We start from the raw sequence: 26,810 nt of genomic DNA, 5'->3' as shown, positions 1-26,810 counted from the left end.
AGTTTTGGCATCGTTGGGTTCGGGAGTATCTTCCTACCATTTCGCACCGTACCCAATGGTTCAAAGAGGTGAAGTCGATCGAGTAACCGGCTATTGAGATCGAACGCAGCATCTACATCCACTTGATCAAGTAATATACTCCAGCCGATCAGTAATAGACGTAGTGCTACTAGATCAGTTTTGCGAAAATTACGACGATTCACAGTTGAAGCTTCTTCATATTTTTGTGAACTTATGATGGAAATTGATATTTCTAAAGCGGGATAAGTTATCCAAAGAAACGATCATACTGGAAGCTTCACTCACAGAACACTCAGGCAAAGCATTCACATTGACGAAGACAAGGTCAAGAAAACGAGATTGATGGTTGAAAATCGTGCTTACTTGATTTAGTCCAGAAGCAAGCTGCTGGCAGGATTTGTTGTCGAGGATACCGGTTTTTGGTAAGCGTATTCACGCTCAGAAAAAAAACTCACATAAGTCCTGTTTGGTTGAAAGCTGAGATGAAACTGAGTAATAGAGCAGTCAAGTCGTTTTTCTGGAGAAATCTGAACAGCTAGAATTCTTTGTCTGCGTCGTAATCTTCGTCCAAACAGCTGCAATGTTTGAGAAACTATCAACACCAAATTCACAAGAGGCATACGCGGAAGAAACACTGATCAAAACTGCTTCTCCGCGACCACGGATGCAGTTACGAGCGCCTCGTTCCACTCGATAAGCTGCGTAGGAATCCTTGACGAACCACATGGATGTAATACGATCTTCAAACAAATTTTTTCTCAAAACGTAAGTATCGTAGTTGCCGACATAAGCAGCTAAGTACAAGTCATCGATGTTCGTCCTTAGCCCTCTGACGCTTTGGTAATACAACCGCAAACCGTCAGCACCAGGTACCACGCGTTTCCAGGACGTGATGTACCCGATGGCATGCTAGAAACCAGGTTTTCAGAGAGCGGATCGCCATTTGAAGAAAATTACTCGCCTAAGACTTTGGAAGATCCCCTCACGTCCTCCGAACGCAGGACCGGGACGAGTGAGCTGGTCGCTGGCTGGTAGCATGTGATGTCGGTACGTGTACTATTTCCCATCAGCTATATTGTCTCCAATAGGCTTTCCGAATTCTCAGTATGGTTACGTCCACCTGGAGTTTGGAGGAAGTTTCGTCCGGGTCCTCGACGAGTCGCTCGGGCCAAGTAGACGGAGTAAGGATGGCCAAGGCCAATCTTGAATGACACGAAGGACACATTTGTCGTGTCTTTACTCTTTAGCACTAAACGCACGATATCTGTGGCGCCTTCAACATCAAACAACGAAAAAGAATTTTCCGGACGTCGCCTCGGCGATCATAGGATGAAAACCAGACAAGTATAGCCAGAATTTGGGCAGTGGTGCTTCAGAAGTGCTAGAAGTAACGGACAGGTCACTGAGGTCAATCGCGTTTATTCCATGGTCGACCGTAGCACGTACAGAATGGCCTTGATTTCCACGTCAACGCTTCACTCCCAGTCTAGGCCAAACTGGCGCATCTGATTAACCATTGTCAACTTTATGGTTCAACTATTTACCAAATGAAAAAAGTTGATTTTGACATAGAAAATTTTCATCGTTCCCGGTTCAACTTTAGCAACAATGTAAGTGCACACACTCCTTCCGTTGAGCGACACGGTTGCCAGAGAGATAATCGTTCCCTGCAATTCCTTGTTAAAACGAAGGTTAAACCCCAAACACTTCTGGCCGATGTGAAAATACGTCTCGCAAAAGACACAGCAGATCGGCTCTAAATCGTTTACCGGCAGTTGGTATCACAATAAATGGTATTCTGGTTGCAGTTGAAAATCGAAATAGTGAACTTGCGCCTTTCGGTTTTTCTCTTATTTTCAGCTTGTCCAACTAAAGCGCAACTGGTGTAGATGATGCGCAAATTGATTCTCTAACATGTACACAAGATGCGCATTAGTTGCCCACTTTGCAAATAAGGAAAAAAGCGAAAGGCGCAAGTTCGATATTTCCATTTTCAACTGCAACCAGAATACAAGCTGAGATAAGACGAATAAATAATTATGAACTTACTGGTTACATGGAAATATATACGAAATATCCTTAAACAGAAAATTCAGCGAAAATTTTGAGTTTCAAAACTTCTAAAAAAATTGATGTCTTTAGAATCAGCAAAGTTTCGCTCAAAACTTTGGAAACCACGAAATCGTTCGACGAGGTCGTTCGACTTACAAAGTCAGTCTCTGGGTGAGTTTATTGGAGACGACTTCTTGAGACAGCTAAGGACATTGCGTCTTTAAGCTGAATAGCACGATAAGCTAATGCACTGTAACTTGTACAGTTGCTATACTTCGACAAGCTTCTAGTCACATTGGTTGTTCAGAATCACATCTTATTGCTGAAAGAGAATATGTCAACTACCAATACAAATATCAGGATTATATTATTTTTAGTATGCTTACCCGTCGCGTAGTTGTCGAAATAGTATCCAAAAACAGCCAAAAAAAATTCTTCAAAAATATATCGTTTTTTAAGAATATTTGCACAGAAGTAGATAACTGTAACTGGACCGTTAACTATAAGCAGTACCGATGGTCGAGTAGTGAGCGTGATTACATTTTACCCCAAATGGATCTGGATTAAACGTCATCCGAGTTCGTTGAAATTTTCCGAGTTGGAAAATCCTGGTCTCAATTTCCATGTCCTTGTGATGATGGGTCGATATGTGGGGTCCAAAATTATGTGGAGCCGGCAATCAGTACGGATAAGGCTAACGAAAAAAAAAATAGTTAAAATTGGGATATTAATTTAAAAAGCATTTTGACTATAAGTAGTCGCTATACGTTAGTTGTAGTAACACGATTTGAAGGATCCGTCATAAGAATACATAGTTATTTTTTAAACTAATTTGTGAACTTTTCTACCTTGCAAGTAAAAACCTAATTAGGTTACTATAAATCGTACACAAACCGAACGAGCATTTTCCGTTTTCTGTAAGTGTAAACTGGCCACTAATTTTAAGCGTAAATTATTCGATTATCAGCTTCCTCTGCAGTCGACCCTGGTGTCACGCTCTAATTCAATGATAGCCAACGATCCAAAAAACGTACACATTCCGAACGAACACCCCACCACCGGGTTACTTTGATTGAATTTGGAAATGGAAACGTGCCCCCTTCGGTATTTCCGCACTACTCAGCAACCGTAATCATGACCGACTGCGATTTACGATCGTCGTTTCATTTTTGCTTCTCAATAGAACCCAACTAATTCCAGCTGAGGCTGAGGTTGGTAGCAGCTGCAAACGAACGTAACCCAACGGGATTCCGTACGGAACTTATACTACATTATTCAGAGACAATTACTATTCCAGAGCTTTACTTCCTGATGTCGCCATCACTGTCGTCGTCGTCATCGTCGTCGTTGTTCCAGCAACGAATGCTGCTGTCCTCGAATCACCCAGCGTTCCATCCATCCATCGTTAGTGGCATTGTTCCGGACTAAGCCGGTTAGCAAATGGTACTCTTTTCTCCGCATTTCGGACAATCAGTGCGTTCCGTTCCGGGTGGCATGACTTAACGATGAGAAGCAGGACGATAATAAAAGTCACCCCCATTCTAGCTGGCAAACAAACAAAGGTTTCCGATTGAGCCTCGAATGAAAAAGGATTAGCCTTTCTCAATGTTGCCTGTGTGCCCTTCTCAGGTTGGGTCTCTCTTAATGGTATGCGGGTTCACCGACACACCACTAGTCAGTCATATCTTTTCAAACTCAGAACGAAGTTTTTTTCCCATGGCATCTGTCCTTTCCCATTGATGACCAATTCAGGTGGTTTTTCAATTCCGATAGAACACGTTTCTCACACTAGAAATTCGTCTCTGTATTGAAATTGGATGAGACCCCCGGGACTACTTTAACACGCTGGCTCTGTATAGGTCAATAAATAAGGTATTCATCTGGCGAAATTGGTTCGGCGGGTGGCAGCGGAACACACCTTTTTGGGGAACAAAATAATCTATGTCAGCCAATTTCGATCCTAAATGTATTAGGACTTTTTGCAAAATGTTAGCCAAACTTTGCATTGGTAGATGAACCCTCGGAGGAATGATAAAAAATAAAGAATAGGATGGAGAAATCGATTCGGTGATCCAATAACTGAACCTGCCACAGTATGCAGCCATTTACGACCGGACTTCAGCTTGTTTTACGATGGCAGTTTATTATATATAGAGTGATGAAGTGACTTCATCTGTTGATTGGACTATGATGATATTATAAGAACTCTTCAATACACATGCGGAACGGTAAGGTTATGATGTATTGAGTATCTAGAACTTTTCTCATCCAACTTTCGCCCTTACACTGACAGGATTGTTCCAGTTAGTTTGGAAACCTGGCGATAAATCGTATTTAGTGCTTGTAGAAATTGTAATAATCCTTCTATAACTTCCATCTGACCATAGAACCATATTTTGAATATGGAATTATATCGAGAACAGGTACTTTAATACTGAAATAATGGCTACCATAGCACAATTTCTAAAAGTCGCAGCTTTCCCCATTAGTTAAACACCTTTGCGTTCACTAAACCCCCCAATGACGGCTGTCCCAAGCAATATCCATTACATCTCGTGTGAGAAAAGTAATGTGATGGTACCGACGATAATCGAATATGAGAAAATTGCACAGGGGACCCCACAACGAAGATTTACGACTTGTTGAATATTCATCAACCGGGATGTGGGGAAAACTACTGCTCTTTATAAACTGATGTACCGTCAGGTAGTAGCTTCCGTAATTTATTGGACAGGAGTAAAACAAGAGAATTAAAAATACGCTTTGAAACATCGCAATAAAAGCTCCGGATGTGATACATTTGCTGCCGCATAGAGGTTTCCCAGGACTCGGGTCAATTCACCGTATCCGTGATTGCACGGAATGGTTGTTTTTGCCTCGCACGAACGAACCGGATCTCGACGGTGTTCGACTCGAGACAAAGAGCACCGGGGAGCGCAATAAACCCAAGGTAGTAACAATATTTATCACTGGACCCATTCATTCCGCTGGCTGGAATGTATGGATTACCGCGAAACGCGGTCGTATTAACAAACACACAGTCTCAAACAAACGGCACGCCATTACCGGAACGGGTCCCTGAAAGTGACCATTCCATTCCGGTTGAATAGCCGATGCAATGATTGCTGCGAGCTGGAATCCGACCCATAAATCTTGGCTTTTGTTACGATTCGGGACGGAGCACTCGGGACATCGCACCGCCACCGCACATTGTAGTGGCCATCGTGACGAAGTCGATAAACTTTTTGCTGCCACGTGGCTAATAATTCATCCAAGTAAGCGCGACCACGGTGCCACCACCCATCATCCACTATTCTGACTGGACTGATCTTGATTCTCAGGTGCGCTGAGCTCGCTTCAGCGACAGAACTTTTCCGCGAAGCACAAACCACTCCCGGGGAAAGCTTCGAAATTGGATTTCCTTAACTTTTGCCCCACCACAACAACTTTGTTCGTTTCCCCTATTAGTGGAGAAAGTTTTGCCTCATTGCGTCAACACTTTTCTTCCGACGTCGGTTAGCTGACTCATCAGTTAAACGAGTAATATTTCATGTTGCAGATTTTCCCCAAATCTCGGTGGGTCTGCTGGTTTTTAGAGACGAATGGAAGTTTATTATGTTTACTTAATTGGCAGTTGAAACCCGTCGCATATGAAGCTTTTAAACTATCTTAAAATTGTTTCTGCAAGGATCAGCAACGATACAAAAAATGTTTATCGTTATACGAACAAAACTTATTAAAACTAGAATCCATCTGGATCCCTAATTAAAATCATCTTTTTGAACTCCAACCACAGAACTTTGTCTGGGCCGAAAAATGTCTCCATAGCCCGAATCAACAGTGGTTTCGCCAGGAATGACGATAAAGTTTAAAACAATGTTTCATCTCAATCAATGCCTACTCCGACGACGGTTGCAAATGTTCTTCAGGCACCATCACAGTTCCCCTCCGTCTGTTTGCCTCATTCTGTCTCACTCGGTCTCCCATCATCTCACCCAGCTGACACCGACGCTCCGTACTAATACCACAGACTAACAGACATAACACTCAAAAACAAAGCTTCGCCCGCTTTAACGGTCATTTTAAATATATTTGTAGTTGGGACTGTAGCCACATTTGAAATTATGGCGCCACTGACATATGAACAAGCATATGGGGGATAGACAACTAGTGAAAAATTGTTCCCAAACCTGAGGGGTAACCCACCAGTAAATGAGTGATTGGGACTGTGAATAAAAGGTGGAATCAGGAATCAGAATATATTGGCTTAAACGGCACGTTCCCCGTATGTAGTCGAGGATTTGTGCCTGTTATATCTGTTAGTCTGTGATAATACTATCTCTAATAGAACAGTCAAACGACCTGGCAAATTTGGTAGCAACGTGGGTGGATGACTGGCTGGCCTACTTCGACGGGGAGATAGCTTTCACTTTTATACAGATGGCGCACTGCATTATTTTGCTGCTTCTAGTAGAGAAGAATGAGGTTATAGTTTCGGAGTCGTGTCGGTAGTGGCAAAATCAGAATATTGTTTTTAGCATACTTACCCGCCTCATAGTTGTCGGGATGACTATTTCAGCTACCTAAAAACGGCAGAATTTTCTTCAAAAATATGTCGTTTTAGAATATTTGCGCAGAAGTAGATAACCGTAACTGGATAGTCGAGAGGTAAGTCGCTGTATTTTACACCATCGAATCTGGATTAATTGTCGCCCGAAATCGCTGTGATGAATCCTGGTCACATCTTCCATGTTCTTATGATGATGGGTCGATACCTTAGGTTCATAAACAAACGGAGTTGCCTCTCTGTCCATCAATGCGGTTTAGACTAGCAAAACAAAAGATAATTAGTTAACATTAGGAAATGTCGCAACAAAAATACCCCCAGGAAAAATTACACACACAGAAAATCAATCGAGCTGTTCGAAAAATTTAGTGACATCCTAGTTGAAATCATATTTTGCAATGACTCTTGTCGATGGTGACAGCTACGAGAAAGAACGAAAGGAGTACGGCCGCTTCTGAGCCGTTTCTTGTTAATAGTGTCTAGGAACGGTTTCGAAACAGTTAATCTATGTCGGAAACACGTCCATACAGATCACGACGAGTGGTTGTTTCCGGGACCTTTTCACTCCCTGATTCATTCGAAGCCAAATTTGCCGAAAGAGGTAAAACTTCACTATCTCCTGACCCTTCGCAGATTGCTGAGGATAAATATTACGTTGTGAAAGTTTGTTGAAACGGGCATACATCAGCAAGCTGCTGAGAAAACGGCAACTGGAGCCACTGTTCATATTGCCTAGCTTTCCGAAGGAGTTCTCTTCAGATATAAGCGTTTTGTTTCGGAAAGCTTCGAGAAGGCCGTCCAATTTCGTGATCCAGCTTTACCTCCTTGAACAAGGGTCGTTATCGTTGTCGATATCCTACTTTTCCTGGCTTCGTCGTATTTCTTGCAGTGAAGTATTAGATGACGGACGTCTACAGTGACCCTAAAGGAATAACACTTTGGTGGGATCTCTTCATCAGCAGAAATTCGTGTCTTAATTGGGTATGCCATATTCGCAGCCGACTGAGTGCTCGTTGATCAGCCGAGATCTCGCGGTTAGTCCATTTTGCCGTGTCGAATTTGATTTCTCGGAGTTTAACTTCAGTGGACGAAGACAACCGATTGAGCCTTTGGTTTCGGATAGCTGTTTTGATCTATTTGACGGCGTCTATCCCAGGAACAGCTGTACCTAATGAGGCTTCTTCTGCGGATCTCTGTCGGCCTCCTCGTTACCACGGATGCCAGCGTTACCTGGAATCCAGCAAAGCTTGATTGGACGATTTCGATCAATCTCCAGGATTCGCGGGCGCCGGGATGTACCAGCTTCGATTGCCGATAGACAGCTGGCCGAGTGCGGTATGATCACTTAAATCGCTGACCGTGTTGTTTGCTGTTAGCGCCGTTTTTATTGCGAATGCATCTGCCGAAAATACACTCCATTGCGGTGGAAGTCCAAGTGACTGTTGGAAGTGTTCTCCAAATGCTCCCGCCCCCACTGCGGTATCGTCTTTTGAACCATCGGTGGAGACGACTGTTGAACGGATGAAACATTTCTCGCGAGGTCTCCAAATTTTACGCACTTCTTGGTGTCCCAAATGACCTGGAGCTTGCGATCATACCATTTTCACTCCTACCAACGGAGTCCAACACCTTACAAAAGTCGCGATGTAACAATTGCGGATCCGATTTGTAGTAAAAAAGTACGTCGACCACGGGGTACCTTGGCACCGATCATCTTGTGAATGCGCAGCCTAGATTCGCATGCCTTCTTCATCAATTTGCAGTGAGCTGTGAAGAAGAGGGATCGATCGAGAAAGACACTGAGGTTTCTCAGGCGGGCTTCTGTCGGTATAGTAATTCGATTTATCGTTTGGGCGCACATTTATGGACGGCTTTTACTGCTGATTGAAGTTTTCGATAGAACGATTGGTTTTTCTTCCCCCATACTACGAGTAGGATATCGTCGGCGTACAGCAAGATCTTTACAGTATTCGGAACCACACGAGATTGGTTGAATAGCCTCGACGTGCAGACGATAAGTAACCCTCTACATTAACTTGGAACGATCTTTCTACCAGGAAACAGTTCTACACGTTGGACATTCTATCACGTATCTACTATTTCTGCAGTGTTGGAAAGATACCATACATCCAGGTGGTATCGTAAACCTTGGACAAATCAAGCGATGCTATCAGACAGTGCTCGTCACGCTCCGGTAATGACCCCTCTAACTCCGCAAATTATGTATCAGTGGTCCGACCGGACCTAAAGGCATGTTGTCTTTTGTAGAGACGCCCGTTCGTCTCTAGCTCGGTTGACTATTCGCTCGAAAACCTTTTCTATACAGCTCGTTAAGGTGATTGATTGGACGAAATGCAGGTGGACCCATGCCACTCGAGTTTGGTTTCTGTTGAAGAGTTCCAAGAGTTTTCATCGACAATGGTGGTCGCTGAAGCATTGGATAACCGATGCAGTCCGGGCCTGAAGAGCCACTTCGTCCTCTATCGAGTGCCCACAGTAGCTCGTTTAGAGTGAAGTCAGTGTTGTAGGTATCGTCGGTATCTGGCGAGAAATTCACTTGGATTCGTTTGGCCTTTTTCTTCTTAATGGAATAATGGAGAATAGCTGGAGGTTGCAGGTCTTTCGCTGTAATGCCAATTCTTCTGTTACTTCTTCCGTCTTATCCGTGTAGCCACTGGACCGTTTGATGACAGTTCGACGATGCTGACGTTTCCCTCTTAACCTGTCCACTGTCTGCCACATCTCCGCCGCAGTGGGACTTGGAGATATCTTCGCGACGAATTCCTCCCACGATCGTTGCGTTATGGTCCATGGTCGAAACAGAAACCGTCAAGCAATTCAGGACGATGTACGGAAGATAATTCGATGCAAGATCAAGCCGCAAGTGTTCGTAGCCGCCATCGAACAAAATGTATCGGTAGACCATTTTCAAACCAAAGGAGAGACCACTGCTACACATTTTTGCCGTTCGTCATCTACGTCCACGGTAGCAACGTATGAGCTTACTATAATAATCAAATCTGCAGTTTTTGGCAACGCGAACCTTTAAACAATTGGCACTAGACGAAGAAGTTCAATTTCCGTTGGCAGCTCAGACAGCTATCCAGGACACGTATACGGACGACGTGGTAACATGGTTGGCTGATATTGAAGAAGCGACCAAGCTACGAATCCAGTTAGACAAGTGTTGGAATTCGACTCATAAAGTGGGCATCGTCCTCAGCACCTGGTTTGGATGGAGTTGCCGAAGAAAACTTAAAAATCCGTGATGCTGAGGGAATCAATTCGGACACAGACTCCAGCATGGATGCCAAATACTGATATTTTCAGCATTCTGGATACATGAAAACGAACCTTTCGAACGTTGTGTAGCACGTGTCATCTACTGTATCAGTGTGATATTCACTCACTTCTCGGTATCTGCTTCCGACACGGTCATCAAGCAAAGAATTCTCAGTCTATATTCTCGTGTCCCGAGAGCAAGATTCGGCATCATACCATGGTTCACTTAAGGCGCGAGATCGATAGCTACGGTAATAGTAGATTGGACTACTGTGAAGAACTTTTAAGCTTCTTCCACACAAGTGGCTAACCGTGCAACCACCGATTGACCAATATCCCAAGCAGTTCGCATGCGTTCAAAAACCACACAGCTCCTTGATTAGACCATACCAAAAACGCCATAAAATAGGTCCAATAAATACTGCAAAATGATCTACCGGACCATGATGACAGTGCTTTCATGGGTTGAGCATATTTAGAACACCCATGACAAACACCATGAGCTTGGAAATATTTCAGGCTTTTCGTTTCCTCGGAATCCACTTCAGCTCAGCAGTTTTCATCGCATGTACTCTTGTCTACCGCGGTAATAGTTGTCGAGCAAAAGATTTTCCAGCTCCATTTTCTTTTTTAACGAAGCGGTTGAGACAACCGTTGAAGGTTAAAAAGTAAAATTTCTGTCCTCACAATCCGTCAGACCGGTACTAAGGTCAGGGAGCGGATTTTAACGCCGATTCAAGTTATGAATCTCCAATTATTCACGAGCAATATGCTCTCTCGTATTGATCAGTGATTGTGAATCTACCGACAGCTACGATCAACGTAACGGGATGGGCACTTGCAAGTGTTTCGAATGATGTGGACATGATAGTCGGCCTTTTTGACACCTTGGTGACTGGTCCAAAAATATCACTTGGCGAGAAAGCTAGTCGTTATTCGGGTTGTTCGTTTGTGGCGATTGTCAAACTCCTCTCAGTCGCTACAGCTTGACTGTAATAATTTTATGGCAAATAACTTGGAAGCATTTAGCTTTCTGATGGGAGCAAAAATTACAGCGACGTACTATTTGGGTTGGCATAAAACACAAACACAAACAAGTTAAAATATTGATTCCAATATAACAACACTGCAGACCATCAATTTATATTTCTTTTTGAGTTCTATTTCTATTCCTTTTACGAAGGTCTCAGTCCATCGTTTATTTTAAGCTGGAGCAACGTTCGAGCGCTAAACTGCTACAGATCCGTATCGTCATCGAGTTTATTGGAAGCTAGTCATCTTCATATTCAACGTGCGCAGTATACTTATCTGAACCTCAATCGGAATCATCATCGGATCTAAAAGAATAACAAAAAATATTACGTAAAAAAAGAATATGGCAAACTTTAATAAAGAGATATGTTACCTGTTAGAGTATTATACGCCATAAACATGTAAAAATATGCTACATTCGGTGTCGATGTAACGCAAGCAAGGTTATTTTAGAGTGCGAAATGAATCCTATACCCGGTCAATTTTCGATTTGCTGCTTAACCTTAACAGTTTTTGGCGAAATTATAAATTATATAAAAATAAAATTGGATTGAAATGAGGTTGAGATGAGTTTGAGATTATTACGATTGAAATAAAAATGAAACGAGATTCACATTAGATCTCAGACACATTATGCTGAACATAAAAACTATCCTAAAACCTATCCGTATCCTACTAAATGATCAAAAGTGTCATGAAAGAAATGTTAAACGCTAAATAGCTCATAAGTTTTTCCGGTCGTCAACCAAATTACTTCACTGGCTCTGGTCTTCTGCTCGAGCAACCAAAACCACAGAACGAAAAACACCGCAATTATAGCTTTCCGGCACACCAAGCCTGTACAGTCGAAGGCTTTTCACGCACTTTCCTCTTCGCATCCGGCGCTTATTGCGTCGAAGGCAAAAGACGCAAATGCTTTCATTTGTACTAGACTCGAACCGAAAATGATGTCAACATTTGATTACTTGTCGAAGAAGGTCACTGAAAATGTGCGAACACGGCTTTTGAGGTGCTAAATTTTGCATGTCAATAATTAATTGAATCATTTTCTTGGGAAGTTTATAGTACTCGTTTAGATTGTAGATTCAAATTAATGTCATAACTCGAAACGCTGGACACACGTTGAAACGATTACCAACGGTAGAGAAGCCACCTAATTATTATCCGAGAAGCGGTTCACCGCAATTTCCGCACCAGCCGAGTAATTTATGGATCAGCCGCGTATGTTAAGGATGGCCATTATCGCAACCGCAGCCATGCATCAGCCGGTTTGAAATTATCACCACAAAATTAACCCTAACCTCAAAATGAACCTGTCAAGAGGTGAAGCAATTTCCCCTCTACGGGGTTAACAAATAAATACCTAATAAAAAAAAACAAATCTACTCACAGTAGGTCGCCGTCGTGAGCCGATCGATCGTGTCCTGCTTTAGTTTGGAGTTCTTTTTGCCCATTGCTTCTGCTGTTGTGACACTGTTACTACTGTCTGCCGATGACCCGTTGGTTGAACAAGCTAGAACTCGATTTAAACAATTTTTTTGTAGCTGCTCACTCACACGCACACAATCACTAAATTGGTGTCCTATCTACGGGGCGGTGGGGTGGGGAAATTTGTTCCTATCGACGGACAACGGTTGCTGCGATGCTTCTTCGAGAAGGTTTTTGGGACGTTTACATTCACCGAATGGATTTCATTGCTGAAAAAAAAAGAAATGGAAAAATAAATGTTGTTAGAAAAGAATAAAATTTTCGGCACATTTAACATACTGAATGGAAAAGAATCTGACACGGCTCGATTGTTTCGGTATTTGACTGCTCGGTGGCGTTGACAGAACGAGGGGCGAATTTTTGACTGTGCTTTTCGGTCGATTAATTGAAGTGCGTGAGAGTTAAATGACGGTATCACCCCCACGCACTTCAATCCGTATCAGTTTCGAGTGGAACCAATTGTGCAGAATTGATGCTCTCGTGATTAAAAATAAATTGAAACAGGGAAAAATAGCTCAATTAGCATCGATTTGATCGAAACTCGTTAACGTTTTCAGCTGGTTATTCAAAAATACCTCAACGCCTACTCAGCATTCCAGAAAGCACATGGGAGTGATCGGTAATTGCAGTAATGGATTGCTTCACAGCTTCCTACCCATGCGGAAATGTTTTGTTTGTTTCCTGCCTGTAGGGGTTATCTTAACATCCCGAACGCCAATATTGATGGACATTCCGGTCCTCAATCACCAGGCTTCAACCTGCATAATTTATACGTTTCCACAGTCCTGCGAATGACCTAACCTAATTTCGGAAGCACACCAGGAAACTCGAATCTAAATTGGTGTACATTTCATGAATAGAATAGATAGCTAGCGGAATGCTAGGGACATGTTTAAACATAGTTCAGTATTAGTATTTTTGCTCTCGACTGGTAGACCCGGAGCTAACCCGGATTATGATGTCGAGACTGCAAATTTCCCATACAGTGCAACACGTGAAACACAGCAGGCCGTGCAAATAAAATGATAACCTGTCAGACGACTGTGGACAACTGTTACGCAACAGGCTGGATGTGTTTAGAGCACTGTGCTGCGTTTTGGAATGACCAAATCTAATGATTGCTTGGGCAGACTGGCTTCGAGGGTGCAATCAAATTAACATGAACGTACTGAATAATAAAATCGCACGCTAGTGAGTTTATCTGTCCCAATTCCCAACCATCATCGTGCAATTTGCCTTCGACTCGTATCCGCTTATTACATGATAATGGTCCACATCCCAAGCTAGCAATTATGCATATTCACATTTTAACGCCCTGAAAAGGACGTCGGCTGCCACCATCATGTTCCAGAAGCCTATTGTTGTTGCTTGTTCTACGTAACATACCGTAAATGGCCATCATAAATTTGAAAGTGGTCCGCATTCCTACGGCCCATGTCCATGTAATGAGTAGTAGTTAGAGCCGAGTTGATACGGCCCATTTCGGTTCACCGCCTGCTGGGTTCTATACAAAATAATGGTTGTAATAACAATCGTCATTGCGGCTGGACGGGCCGATAGCAGTTGGCCAATGGGGAAGCGGATCGCAGCGAATGAAATTCATTAACACAGAAGCAGCACTGGATGTGGGCAACAATTATTACTTAAAACTATTTTCATTCTGGATCACTGCGGTTAAATTTGACGTCATTAATAGTAATGATGACATTTGATTGTTACGCTATTTTAAGGGATGAAATGATGGAAAGAGCGTGCTTATGTTGGGGTTGAAACAATTAAAATGGCGTCCTGTGGCGAAATTGGTCCGGGAATAAATTTCGGTTAATTACATTGTTATCATAGGGTTTTATGATAACGAAAAAATGTCATTTTCACTATGAAACACTGGATAGTCGTTATAGTCTGCAACAGTGATTAATGAACTGGACTGATTTGAGCTATTGATGAGTTCTTGATAACCTCAAAATAGTGAAAATAAAAAAGCACGTAAAGGCCTGAAAATCAGAATCTGACTCTAGTGTATGAGCAAATCTAGAATTGCTCAGCCGATATGTGTACTTGGTATTTAACAATGACCATACTTATTTTTGCTCCGCTCTCCGGATAACTTGCATGTGTTCTGCGGGGGCCCGAGGTGTAGCCACGATACTACGGTTATGCCATAGATATTACCCACCCTTTTTTAGTTCAGCAGATACAAATGTTTCATTTATTTTTAGTAAATCAATGAAATTGCTTAAACTGGAAGAACAGTATTTCTTTTAAAGTCTTTAGGTTTTGATTGATTTACCTAGTCGTTATAATGTAGCTTTCGCAACTTTTTGTATACATTGAAACTGCTACAACATGATTCATTCTCTTAATTCGCTAAAATCTCGAATTAAGCATCGGATGTTTCGCACTTCAGTAGACGGAGACCCCACTAAGTCCGCCCGTGCTTTGGAAACATCTACTGATCACATAGGAGATTTTTTAAATTTCAGAATTACACCTAGCACCAGATAGTGGAGTAGAACATTGTTAAAGAAAAAAGTGCCCCAAATATATGGAGGAAGAGGTTTTCATTAAAGTAAATATACAAAAACCTTTCCTTTCCTAAAGAGTGCTAATCACATATAATCGTAGAGGACCCAGCTTTGCTGAACAGAAATAGTATATAATAGTAGAATGAACACGGTAATTTGTAGATTTGAAGCGCGCCTTTGAAACTATCGATCGATCGAAGCTGCAAAGTGTACTAAAGCGTCATGGCATCCGAAGGACACCTTTAAATTGGTTAAGCAGTTAGCAGTAAAATCGCATACAAGTGACGAGGTATAACAGCATTGTTTCGCTTGCAGTAGACCCTGGTGTTCCACAAGGTAGTGTACTTGGACCCATTTTATTCATTCTGTACATGAACGACATAACACTAGCTTTGCGGAGAGCTGAAGTAAACCTGTTTGCTGACGACACAATATTGTTTGTGGTAGGAGACGGTTACGACAACCATAATTCTACATTTTATGGTTCCACAATACTGTTCCATGCTTCCAAATCACAAATGAAGCGCATGAAAATCAGGGTAAAGCGATGCGAATTTCGTGTAACAGGTTTTGGATGGACTCCGATCAACGCAAGGATGTGTAAGTTGAGGGTCAAAGGCCGTTTGGTCAACTACAGAGTCATCAACGTACACTGCCCACACGATGGGAGACTCGACGACGAGAAGGAAGCGTTCTATACGAAGCTGGAGGAGGTGTACGACGGCTCTTCGCAACGGGACGTGAAAATCGTCATTGGTGATATGAACGCTCAGGTAGGACGGGAGGTAATGTTTAGACCGATAATCGGGCCAAACAGCTTGCACACCGTATCGAATGACAATGGCCTACGATGCATGAACTTCGCAGCCTCCCGTGGCATGGTAGTCCGAAGTTTCTCCTTCCCCCGCAAAGATATCCACAGTTACCTGGAGATCACCTGACCAACGCACCGAAAACCAAATCGATCACGTTCTAATCGACGGGCGATTCTTCTCTGATATCACCAACGTTCGTATCTACTGCAGTGCGAATATAGATTTGGACCATTACCTAGTTGCAGTTTGCATGCGCTCAAAACTCTCGACGGTGTACAACACTCGTTGCAATCGGTCGCCAAGACCCAACATCGCGCAACTTCGGGACGCCGGGGTTGCCCAAGACTACGCACAGCGGCTGGAAGCAGCACTACCCACGGAAGAACTCTTGAAGATGGCTGGAGAGAGATCTGTTCCGTCATAGGAAGTACTGCTATAGCGGCACTAGGTACAGCGATTCCGAATCGAGGAAACGACTGGCCCAAATACACGAATTCGTCGACCATCTCGATTTCGTCACCGTCAATCCGAACTCGGGATGGGAGGTTCACATTGTCGTCTCTAGAACCTCGTCCTCTCATGTATTTTGTCTTCGAAACGTTGATGTCGAATGTAAGCAGTTAATAGACGAGAAGAATGCAGCACCGGTGAGGATGCACAGGCAAACCTCGGTCCTCCGGAGAAAGAAGCGCCAACAGGAGGAACGAGATCACGAAGCGACGGAACAACTGTACCGCGTAAAGGACACACGGAAGTTCTACGAGAAGCTCAACAGTTCGCGCAAAGGCTACGTTCCGCAAGCCGATATGTGCAGGGACTTAGACGGCAATCTTTTTACGAACGAGTGTGAGGTGATTGAGAGGTGGATGCAGTACTAGGACGAGCACCTCAACGTTGAAGCAGCAGAGGACGAAGGCGGTATGGCAACGGATCTTGGAGCACGCGCAGAAGACGATGGGCTGCCGGCCTATGATCTCCAAGAACTCAAGGAGGAGATCGGTCGGCTGAAAACAACAAAGCTGCCGGTGTAGATTAACTACCCAGCGAGCTATTAAAATACGGTGATAAAACACTGGCTAGAGCGCTGCACTGAGTAATCGCCAAAATTTGACAGGAGGAAATTCTTCCGGAGGAGTGGATGGAGGGTGTCGTTTGCCCAATCTACAAAATGGGTGATAAGTTGGATTGCTGCAACTCCCAAATTCTTTGCCGCCGATTGTCACCATTTGCAAGGGAGTTCAAGGGGCACTAGCAAGTGGGATTCACGGGTTCCCGCGCCACTACGGACCAAATACTCGCGATTCGGCAGGTTGTGCAGAAGTGCTGCGAATACAACATGCCCACATATCATATATTCATCGTTTTCAAATCGCCGAATGACATAATCGATCGAGATCAGCTATGGCAGATAATGCACGAGTACGGTTTTCCAGATAAGCTAACACCATCAGTCAAAGCGACGATGGATCGGGTGATGTGCGTTGTTCGAGTATCAGGGACACTCTCGAGTCCCTTTGAATCTCGCAGTGTCACGGTAAGGTTATGGTCTATCTGACTTGCCGTAAACGTTTCGAAGACAAAATACACGAGATGGTCGACGAATTCGTGTATTTGGGCTCACTGCTAAACCGCCGACAATGATACCAGCAGGGAAATTCAGATAGGAATCTTGGCAAGAAATCGTCGCTTGGTGTACCATCCCAACCTATATCTCTGGATACCGAACTAGTAGCCGTTACTCGGAGGATCGACTATCCAGTCCAGTGTACCGTTATATCTCTTTATATTCTCGATGGTATTCGGAATGTGGGATACAAACTTCAGCGGCTCATTAGCAAGTTAAGACCCCATTCATGTAAACGATCACCAAACCATGTGGAGTTCGCGTGCATGCAACAGAAGAGGAAACGTCATCGCCGAAGTAATCGAAAACAAAGACGTCGTTGTTCACAATCATGGCAACTCGACATTTTGCCGCGGACATACGCAATACGCAATTGACGTCACTATCTGTTCAAGGGTGCTGGCAGGATCTAGGGGGTGACCTATCTTTGCCGAACCATGCAACACTGACCACTTCCCTATCCAGGTTACGAACGACCAGACGCCACCTTCAACAACCGACCAAAGGCGGCGGTGTTACGATCGGACAAACTGAACCGTTGGAACCCCAACGAGGAGACCCTCAATGAGCTAAGAAATCGGACGAGTCATACACCTCGGATGAAAGGATTCTTCCTCTTCGCTGAACTCACCATTGTTAGAAGAGCACTGGGGTTTTTGGAGCGAACTGCTTCCTACTACAGACAATTTCTCTCCGATGGAAGCAAATCTGCTTCCAATCGTCCGCCTATACCGAGCTCGTGATCGGACCTGGTACGATTACGGGCCCAAACTGGTCATAAGTCTGTCTACAGAGCTTAGGACCGGCACTGTCGGTAATGAAGCCAGAGCCAAATACACCCGACAGATGACCGCCAATCACGTACGAGTATACAAGGACGACTCCAAGATCCGTGATGAGGTCGGAATAGAAAGGCAATAGGGAAAGGGCTCTCCTTCCGCCTACCGGCGCTATGCTTACGGTTCTATGCCGAGGCGATGCTTGGCTTGGAAACCCGAAGATACACTCGTTGCTTTGCTGACTCTCCACCGAAAATCTTCGCTATTGAGCAGGGTGAAAGACCGCCACCTCTTCACCCAGGCTATCGAGGCCGAATATGACAAAAACGGTTGGGTCCCAGGTCACTACTGAAATGAAAAGGCTGTTCGTCTAGTGACCAGGGAAACACACTCGCCGACATCTTACCCGACATATCCCAGCCGCAGATAAGTTGGGCCAGTTGAAATTAAACACAACAGAAGCTATCATGTGTCATTGGTGCGGCAGTACCGGAAATCTTCAGTGCGTCGAACACTTGCTCGATCGCTGGACAGACCGTACCGAGGGAACGAGTTCTGTCGTGGCTTTGAATTGGAATCTTTCCTGCCCACATCGTATCGCGTCTCCAACCACTGTAACATTTACTACATGTAGAAGCCGAGCTACGGTAGAACATATGCTAGTGCACTGTCCGAAGCTCGACGATCTCTGGTGGCAGTATAAATTACTGCTCTCCATTAAAGAAGCGGGACTTCTTGACCAGCTGTGACAGGATCCATTTGGAAACTAATAAATGCTTTTTAAACGCTAACGTCCATAGTTATTCCATACGTTATACGTACATAAAATAACATGAATAAATTTATTCGCAAGATTTCGAAGAACCTGACGGAACACTACTCGGCCGAGACCGAAATTTAACAAAAAAAAATTAGCTGCCCGAATAAGGGCTGTCCAAATCAAACAAATGCCATTGCATGAGGGAAGATCCTTATGAAATAGTAATATCTACGTACCGGCTCACAAAGTTGTGATAAATGGCGTACTCATCGGTTCGAACAGATATGCATAGGTCCGCTGGAGTTCGGGGCACTGTGGAAACAATCCAAAAAAGGAGAAAACCGTATTTAAGAGCCCTATTTCCAGTCACGTCACCTAGTGGCTAGAACGCATGAACTTTCCTCTAGTCACTAGGTGACATGATTATGAGAATAGGGCCCCTTATGAAGCGAAAGTTCGCAGTAGGTGTATAAAAAAAACTCCAGAGGCAGGAATCAATGAAAAATCGGAGAACACGTCTAGGCTGGACAGCATTCGGGTCCTGCTCCACACATACTATACCTACTTCTCGCTGGACAACATTGGAGTAATGAATCCTATCAAACCACTATTGTCGAGAGACTTCGAGCAAGCTAACCGAACAGTAAATCAATGGCCATGTGACGATTGGTATGCTTGAAGAAACGAATTAAGTGCGAACCTGAGTGCGAGACTACGAATATATTGAGTTAGCTTGTCGTGAGTTTCAAAGGAACATCACTGAACTCTTTACCGTACACTGATCCCGATCAGCTCAGTTCTGTTCACCTCTATCCTACATCGTTTGCGAGAATTTCGATTTGCAATTACGGTTCCTATGGCGCGATAGCGAGCAATACCGTAGTCCAGATGTCTACGCAATGAAAGCGATGACTAGTTGTTCGCTAAATTGCGCACAGTATCTTTAAGCGTCGCAATGCGTTACGTTCCCAGTAACAATTTACGGGGCCGGATGAAGCGATTGTCACAGAACATTATGTCGACAACATGTTGTTCAGTGAGGAATCGAAAAATGCGATGAAGATAGTGAAGGATGTTCGCTACATTCACGCAGAGGCTGGGTTTTAAAATGCGCAACTGGCTATCAAACTCAAAAAGAGTGCTCCGACAGCAATACTAAAAAGAATCTTTTGAAATTATATACTTTCTGTGCATCTACAGGTTTTCTCCGCTTACCCTGCTGGATATAATGGAACCGAGAATTAGAGGTCATTGCCGTCATATAACACATCAAATCACACTTTCTTGATGAAACAAGACATATCAACATCGCTTTCCGACCTCGGCTTAATCTTGTCTGCATTGGCTTCTCGAAGTGTAATTCGTACGTGGTGCCAGCTTTGCTTTGTTTTAGGGGTAGCTATATCCGAAATGGACAATGTTATTGAGATTGACATGCGTTAACATTGTTGTTGATAACCACTTCCAAGTTATTTGCTGAGCATAACTCGGTAGTCTGTCATGTTTTATCAGCCTTCCAATGTCAGCATGTTTGTGTACTTGGTACAGTTCGTGGCTCATTCGTCTGCGTCATTCTTCATTTTCTACTGAACCTCCGAATATTGAGCTCAGAATTCTTCTCTCAAACATACCGTGCACTCGATAGTTAGCTTCCTTCAATGTCCGTGCTTTTTTGGCCGTACAGAGCAACAGTGAGTATCAGCGATTTGTACAGAGCAAGTTTAGTGATCGCGTTAGAACAGGTGTTGGTTGTACGCGTGCTTATGTGTGCGCAAACGATCGCGATTACATGTTCGTATGCGTCACTAGATTTGCATTTATCGCGAAGAGAACGAGCGTTTTTATGTTAACGTGTTTGAACACGTGGGGGTTTTATGTCGCGTATGCTAACGTATGTGGCTCAGCGTGTTTGAGCTCGTCAATATAATCATGGAACCATCTGCATATTTGCGTGAGCTTCTCACTGTTTGCGCGAGCATGGTTCAAATAAAGGAAGAAAGTGAACTCACTGGTATCTCACACTATTGTACCTTGAGACTTGCTATCCGAGTGTGAATAAACTCCGTTTATTGGAGTGGAGATCTCCCGGACGAGTACGATTCATGATCGAGCGAGAGCGAGCATTTGTATGTTCGGATCGCGTTTGTAAATTTGTAAGTGCTAACACGTTGACTTAATCGCCGGGACGTTTCTATGACTGCGAGATCGTGGGCGTAGGTATGCGTGATTGAACGCGTTTGCGACCGGATTTGAATTATCGCGGAGGGCTCGAGCGTTTGTATGTTGTGCGCGTTTGAAATTTTGCGTATAGTAATGCGTTTCAATAATCGTGCGGTCATTTCCATATTCCCATATGCTTTTGGGTGTCGCAGAGAGAAACAGCAAAAGAAGGAACAATACACGAATTAGAATTCTGTAAATGATGGATGAATGCAAGACTCGTATATTACAATATATTAGAGAAAGACATTATTCAGAGGCGAATGACCTTAAGGTTAAAACCTCTATAATCGAAATATTGAGACAATCTTGCGCAGAACGGCAAAAAAATAACTAAAATGAAAGGTAAGATAAAAACATACAGCACATGATAAAAAACATTAGTATTCCGAATAACATACAAATATCACAAATACTGCTTGAAATTTGGTTTTAGTGGGTGATAATGTGAAAAGCATACAACATAAGAGACTTAAAAAGCCCTTCCGTCTTCCTCGATACACGACTGAAGAGACGTATTCTAATCAACATCATAAAGCAACGTTCTGTTATAGCCCTAGTAACAATTGTAGTTTTATGATAGTTTTATAGCCACTGCTAAAACTTAGATTGCACTTGTAGCGTGCTATAAAACTTCAATTGTTACTTGGGAGGTCAAAGCGAAGAGCTAAAATCATGTTGAATAGAATAAGAATTGCAATTTTACTAGCTGATACATTAAATGGAGTTACACTAGGTTTGAAGTGGAATACTGCAAACAAGTGGTGCTAGCCTGCAAGCGAACCAGGCTAGCTTCACTTCTTTGAAGATGGAAGTAAACTATTTTTGTTCGATGGCCGGCCCCTTTGACTTCGAATTTAAACTGAACCAATTACAAAACCGGGGGTAGTATGCGAGTGCGGCATCATTCGTGTGTTACACTCGTGCTGGTTACACCAGCACGTCCTGTCGGCCGCATCCATCGTTTGCTGAGAAAGGGTCACTGCACCCAGTCTGACGGTGCCGGAGCACCCATCTACTTGCTAGCAGCGTTGGAATATTTTGCCGCCATAGTATTGGAGTTGGCAGTATACGTCAGTATCCTTCCCCGTCATCTGCAGCTGATCATTCAGAATGACGAAGATTGAACAAATTGCTCTCCGGCGAGACTATTTCCCAGGGTGGTGTGTCGCATAATATCCAGGTCATTCTGTTGCCAAAGACCGAAAAGAAGGCGCCGAATTAAGTCTTTCTTTGTTGAAAGGTGAAACGATGCTGCGAAAATAATACAAATACTGAAATAATATATTCCGCTGTTGCAAAATGAATTGTTTCACAGTCTTTTTCGGTGTTACAATGTGAGAATCCGTATGCTCGAATGTTTGAATATTTTAGATTTCGATGAACGTGTACCGATAATTTGGTATTTCTATTAGAAATACTTGTTTTCAGAAGACATTAAAATTGCAGCGTTCATTTTAACAGCTTAAAGTGATACTTCACTTCGGTTACGTCTCTTACATTACCCACTCATCTGTTTTAGAATTGATAAATGTAATATTGCTTGAAAAGGCAATACCGTCCATCCCATCAGTCAAAGGGCAACGGCACAACCCATTTACAAGTTGCAAACCAATGTGAATCAAAAAGTCTAGCCAAGTTCGACTGCTCACATTCGATTCATTCCACGTGATTAATTTTCAATTTGAGCATGCTACATGTTACTAAAAGTTAAATTCCGAAATATGAAACGCATTGTAAAATATTTCCCGCGTTCAATTAGTTATGGAGGCAGCTTTGAAGCTACATATGGGAACATATGAAGCTAGAACTATTGATGCCTAATTATCCTCATTTTTTAGCCAAACAAGGTGCAACGAATGCTATTTTTTTTTTTTTTTTTTATTTCGATTATAGAGGTTTTAACCTTAAGGTCATTCACCTCTTCGGGTTAGGAAAATCTCTTATGAAAAATTTCTAACCCTATGTGCGGGGTCGGGACTCGAACCCAGGTGCGCTGCGTACAAGGCAATCGATTTACCAACTACGCTACGCTCACCCCATAAAATGCTATTTGATTCCGTCATCAATCATCTAAAGTTGTCGATTGCGACGAAAACATATCGATGTTGGCACGTTCGTCATTCAGTGCTGAATTGAATCTGCCTATATATAGGACAGCATTTATTCATGAAAAAGTTTTTTGTTCGTTGTGTATTCGGATTCAATCGCCTACTACACCCATAACCCTGATAGGCTAGGGCCAGTGGTTAAGTATACAACATTCGACATTGATATGCACCGGTTTGGTTTCATCAATCAACATCACCGCACTGGTTCGATTCCTGGGAATAAACTCTTGTTGACCAACGGAAATGTAATGCGACCTGCAGCGTGAAACGGAATCTACAGTTACCAATTCGAATAGCTAAGAAGCTGCAGTCAAAGCTGTTACGATCTTTGTTCATCGGGCATAAGAAAAACTTTTCCAGATTCCTGGAAATGATCCTTAAGATAGCAAGCGATTGAATATAGGTGTCAATGGAGATGCCACGTTAGCTGCATAATTTTAAAAACCATCGATGGAATGCCATTTAAAATTAAATTGTAGCAATGGTTATCAATGCTGAACATAGCTGAAGTGTTCACGGAAAATACTATCAATACCTTTATCACCATACAAAAACAGTAAACCAAGGTATGGACACAGACAACTTAAGTTGCTCATACGCGAATTTACTACTCAATTAAGAGAGTGAGCATCCTCCAAAAAGACTACAATTAACATCAATGACCGTACCAGTAAATCAAATCATTACGAGCTCCGTGAATCGTTTTCATTAATCTAAATCAGTAAAGACCATAATAAAATACAGTAAAAGGCCCTGAAGAAGATCCAATCAGTGAAACGAAACAGTGGCGCAGATCGAAACGTATCACTGCTATAGCAATTGACGGCGCAATCAAAGCATTTCCTGCTGGGTAAATATTCGCAGTCAAACCTTGAATAAATTAGAAATAAAAGCTTGAAAATTGGAACTAAATTATAAATTATAAAACGAGAAATAAAAGCTTACCTTTAGATAAAATAAATTCTCGTGATTCGTTGAAAATGTGTCTGAAATCAATCCTTTTGAGATCAAATGAACATTATCCGTTACAGATAAGCTTTTCATCGTCTATCAACTGCCTGTAGTTTCGAATATATTTTAGAAATTCATTTATTCGAATTCGATTTGGAGACGAAACACATGTTCCTGAAGAGTCCACTTTGACACACACCGTTCTTTTCAGTTGATTCGTGCATCTGTCTTCGCGAAAGAGCTAACCTTCAGCCGCTGAAGCTTTGCGTCTATGAAAAAACATCCACATTTTAGATAGACTTTCCACATAGCAAAACGATAAACTAAGTTCCTACAATAAAAAAATGCTTAGTCGTGTGAGGCTTCCTCTTAGTCAAGAACTTACTATTCCCTTAAAAAAATATTTTTCGCAACTGAATTCTACTTTAGCAAAACAATCTCGCTCTCCCGTCCACAACAAACATCAGCGATACCAGCCGATTATATCCATATCCTGATTCGTTCCGCTCTGATTCCTAGACGAATAAACGATTTCCGTAGCGCCAATATCGGCAGCGACACAAATTCTAATTCCACCAAATACACATAAATAACACGACCCACACACATATTTCCGATTCCGATAACGCAACAAAACAACAAACAACCCACGTCCGTACCCCTCTTGTTCAACCTAGAAGTAATTACTGGCGAGAACGATTCGATGAAATCGTCCGACGTGTTACTCCTTCCACTCCCGCATCCCGTGTCAGATCACGGACGACACATGAAATGCAGCGCCATCTATGATTCCTGCAGCCGCACACCGTGTGCAAGGAAAGATAATTTTCCAACTTCCAAAAAGTGAAAACACGTTTTCGCTTCTACTTCGCAACTACCATATCATACCGGCAGTTCTTCCTTTGTCGGGTCGAAACGGCTCAGTCAAACTGACGCTTTGATGGTGGCACCAGAACTTGAATGTTGGTTTTATGCAAATTTTCTTCAGCTGGTCTTTTATATTGAGTGCGGTGGCTTGTGGCGTTATGCAAACCCACTGAAAACTATAGCCGAATGGAATTTGTTTTGACAGATGGGATTTCTGTTGACTTTCAACTTCGGCCGAGGCCGGCAGCAACGACGATCGGTTTGAAGTTGTAACTGAAGTGCCTATCTCTGTTCTCAATACCAAACAATTTGGTACGAAGAGTGCTTTTTCATTTGAAAGAAAAGTTGGTCTCTTGGTCACAAGTCGGCTAGTTCCAATTGTTCCTGGTTATTTCCCCAGTCACTGTCGGGTCACCGGTAGCTGGTTTAAACTGTAACATTCCGTTGTCCGGCTCATCCAAGTTGAATGAGACATAACAGCGGAGACAGTCCCCACTCAAGAAGACAAAGTGACCTGAGGCGACACAGACAGGAAAACCCAGCAGGCTGAGAAATTTTACGACACTGCCAGGGTTGCTAGCGTGTGGAGGCGTTAGTTCAAAACTTTTCAACCATGGTGATTTTTATTTATCACCATACTTCAGAGGGATGCCCACCGAGGTGCTTCGAGACCGGACAAAGCAGAAAATATTTAACCGACTAGAAAGTGAACAATTGATGCTTTGTGTTGTTCCGGACCGGTTTGAGTTTGTGGTGACGGAACGAAAATGGAGGTGTTTTTTACGAGTTCGTTTCATGCTTTTGCAGCTCTAGGGAAACTAATTTTCAATCAAACTTTTCCGTTCGGCTGTTTTCGACTGTATCTATCTGCTATTTTTCTTGTTGCTATCGAAAAGTCATTTTTTAGGTATTTTCCAAAGAAAATAGCTTTGAGGTTGCTCAGTAATTTTCCTTTAAAATCAAATAAAAATTGTTTCGTATATATTTTAGAAGTTCGTCTTTTTAGTTGTAACTCCTTCCGCGTCTCATTCCACTTTAGCAAGCAGTTCCATTTTTCAAATTCTTTTAGGTTGCTTAGATAAGAAAGTGCTACATCCTCCGAAATCACCTTCCCATGTTCACAAAACTGCCAGTTTTCGTTTTCATACGTTGCATTCCGACAAATTTTGCCATCATTTTTCATCTTGTTAGCATCGTATCACCTGAAATCTAAAAAACAACTTGATTGAATTTCGCTATTTCGCTCAATCATATTTCATATATCGAACATGTCCTCTATCAATCATGTTTCACATTTTTATCCTTCATCTACAGTTCAAATCATTGCAGTGTAGTCAATCATTTTGTGAAGTGCGATTTAATTAATTTCTTTATTTCCGACAGTTGATTTCTGTTTCTAAACACATCTCACAATCAACGCGAACTATCGATCGGAACGAAAAAGCGACACCAACTGACAGTTTCGGGTAAAATGTTCCATCTGTTGCCCAGCGCTGAGCAAGGCCAACCTGATACTGATTTATCGGCAGACAGATACCTGCGGTTCGACGTTAGCTATGACACTCGATTTAGCTGTCCCACCAGGCTCTCGTCACCCTCCACCCAATTCAAGAAACCGTCCCAACACTGAATACTAGGGGTTGAGACGGGAATGGGAAGGGAAAGCAATTTCGAAACCGGAACATTCGCTCGCGGCCTACGTGTTCTGCTCAATTA

The 26,810-nt window shown here is 42.9% G+C and overlaps 1 protein-coding gene across 2 annotated transcripts in view; it reads right to left on the bottom strand.

Annotated features, from left to right (window-relative positions):
• Positions 1 to 26,810, bottom strand: part of LOC131691593 (frequenin-1) — a 162,087-nt gene that overhangs the window by 106,228 nt on the left and 29,049 nt on the right. For both annotated transcript variants that reach the window (XM_058978123.1, XM_058978131.1), the window contains exon 2: positions 12,345 to 12,651. In XM_058978123.1, the coding sequence (XP_058834106.1) occupies positions 12,345 to 12,408 (64 nt within the window). In that variant the 5' untranslated portion in view covers positions 12,409 to 12,651. The remainder of the gene's footprint in view (positions 1 to 12,344; positions 12,652 to 26,810) is intronic.

The sequence above is a fragment of the Topomyia yanbarensis genome, chromosome 1 (genome assembly GCF_030247195.1).
Source record: "Topomyia yanbarensis strain Yona2022 chromosome 1, ASM3024719v1, whole genome shotgun sequence".
In the NCBI taxonomy this organism is placed as follows: domain Eukaryota; kingdom Metazoa; phylum Arthropoda; class Insecta; order Diptera; family Culicidae; genus Topomyia; species Topomyia yanbarensis.
Note: the sequence above shows the minus strand (reverse complement) of the source record. Positions and strands in the feature narration are given on the sequence as shown.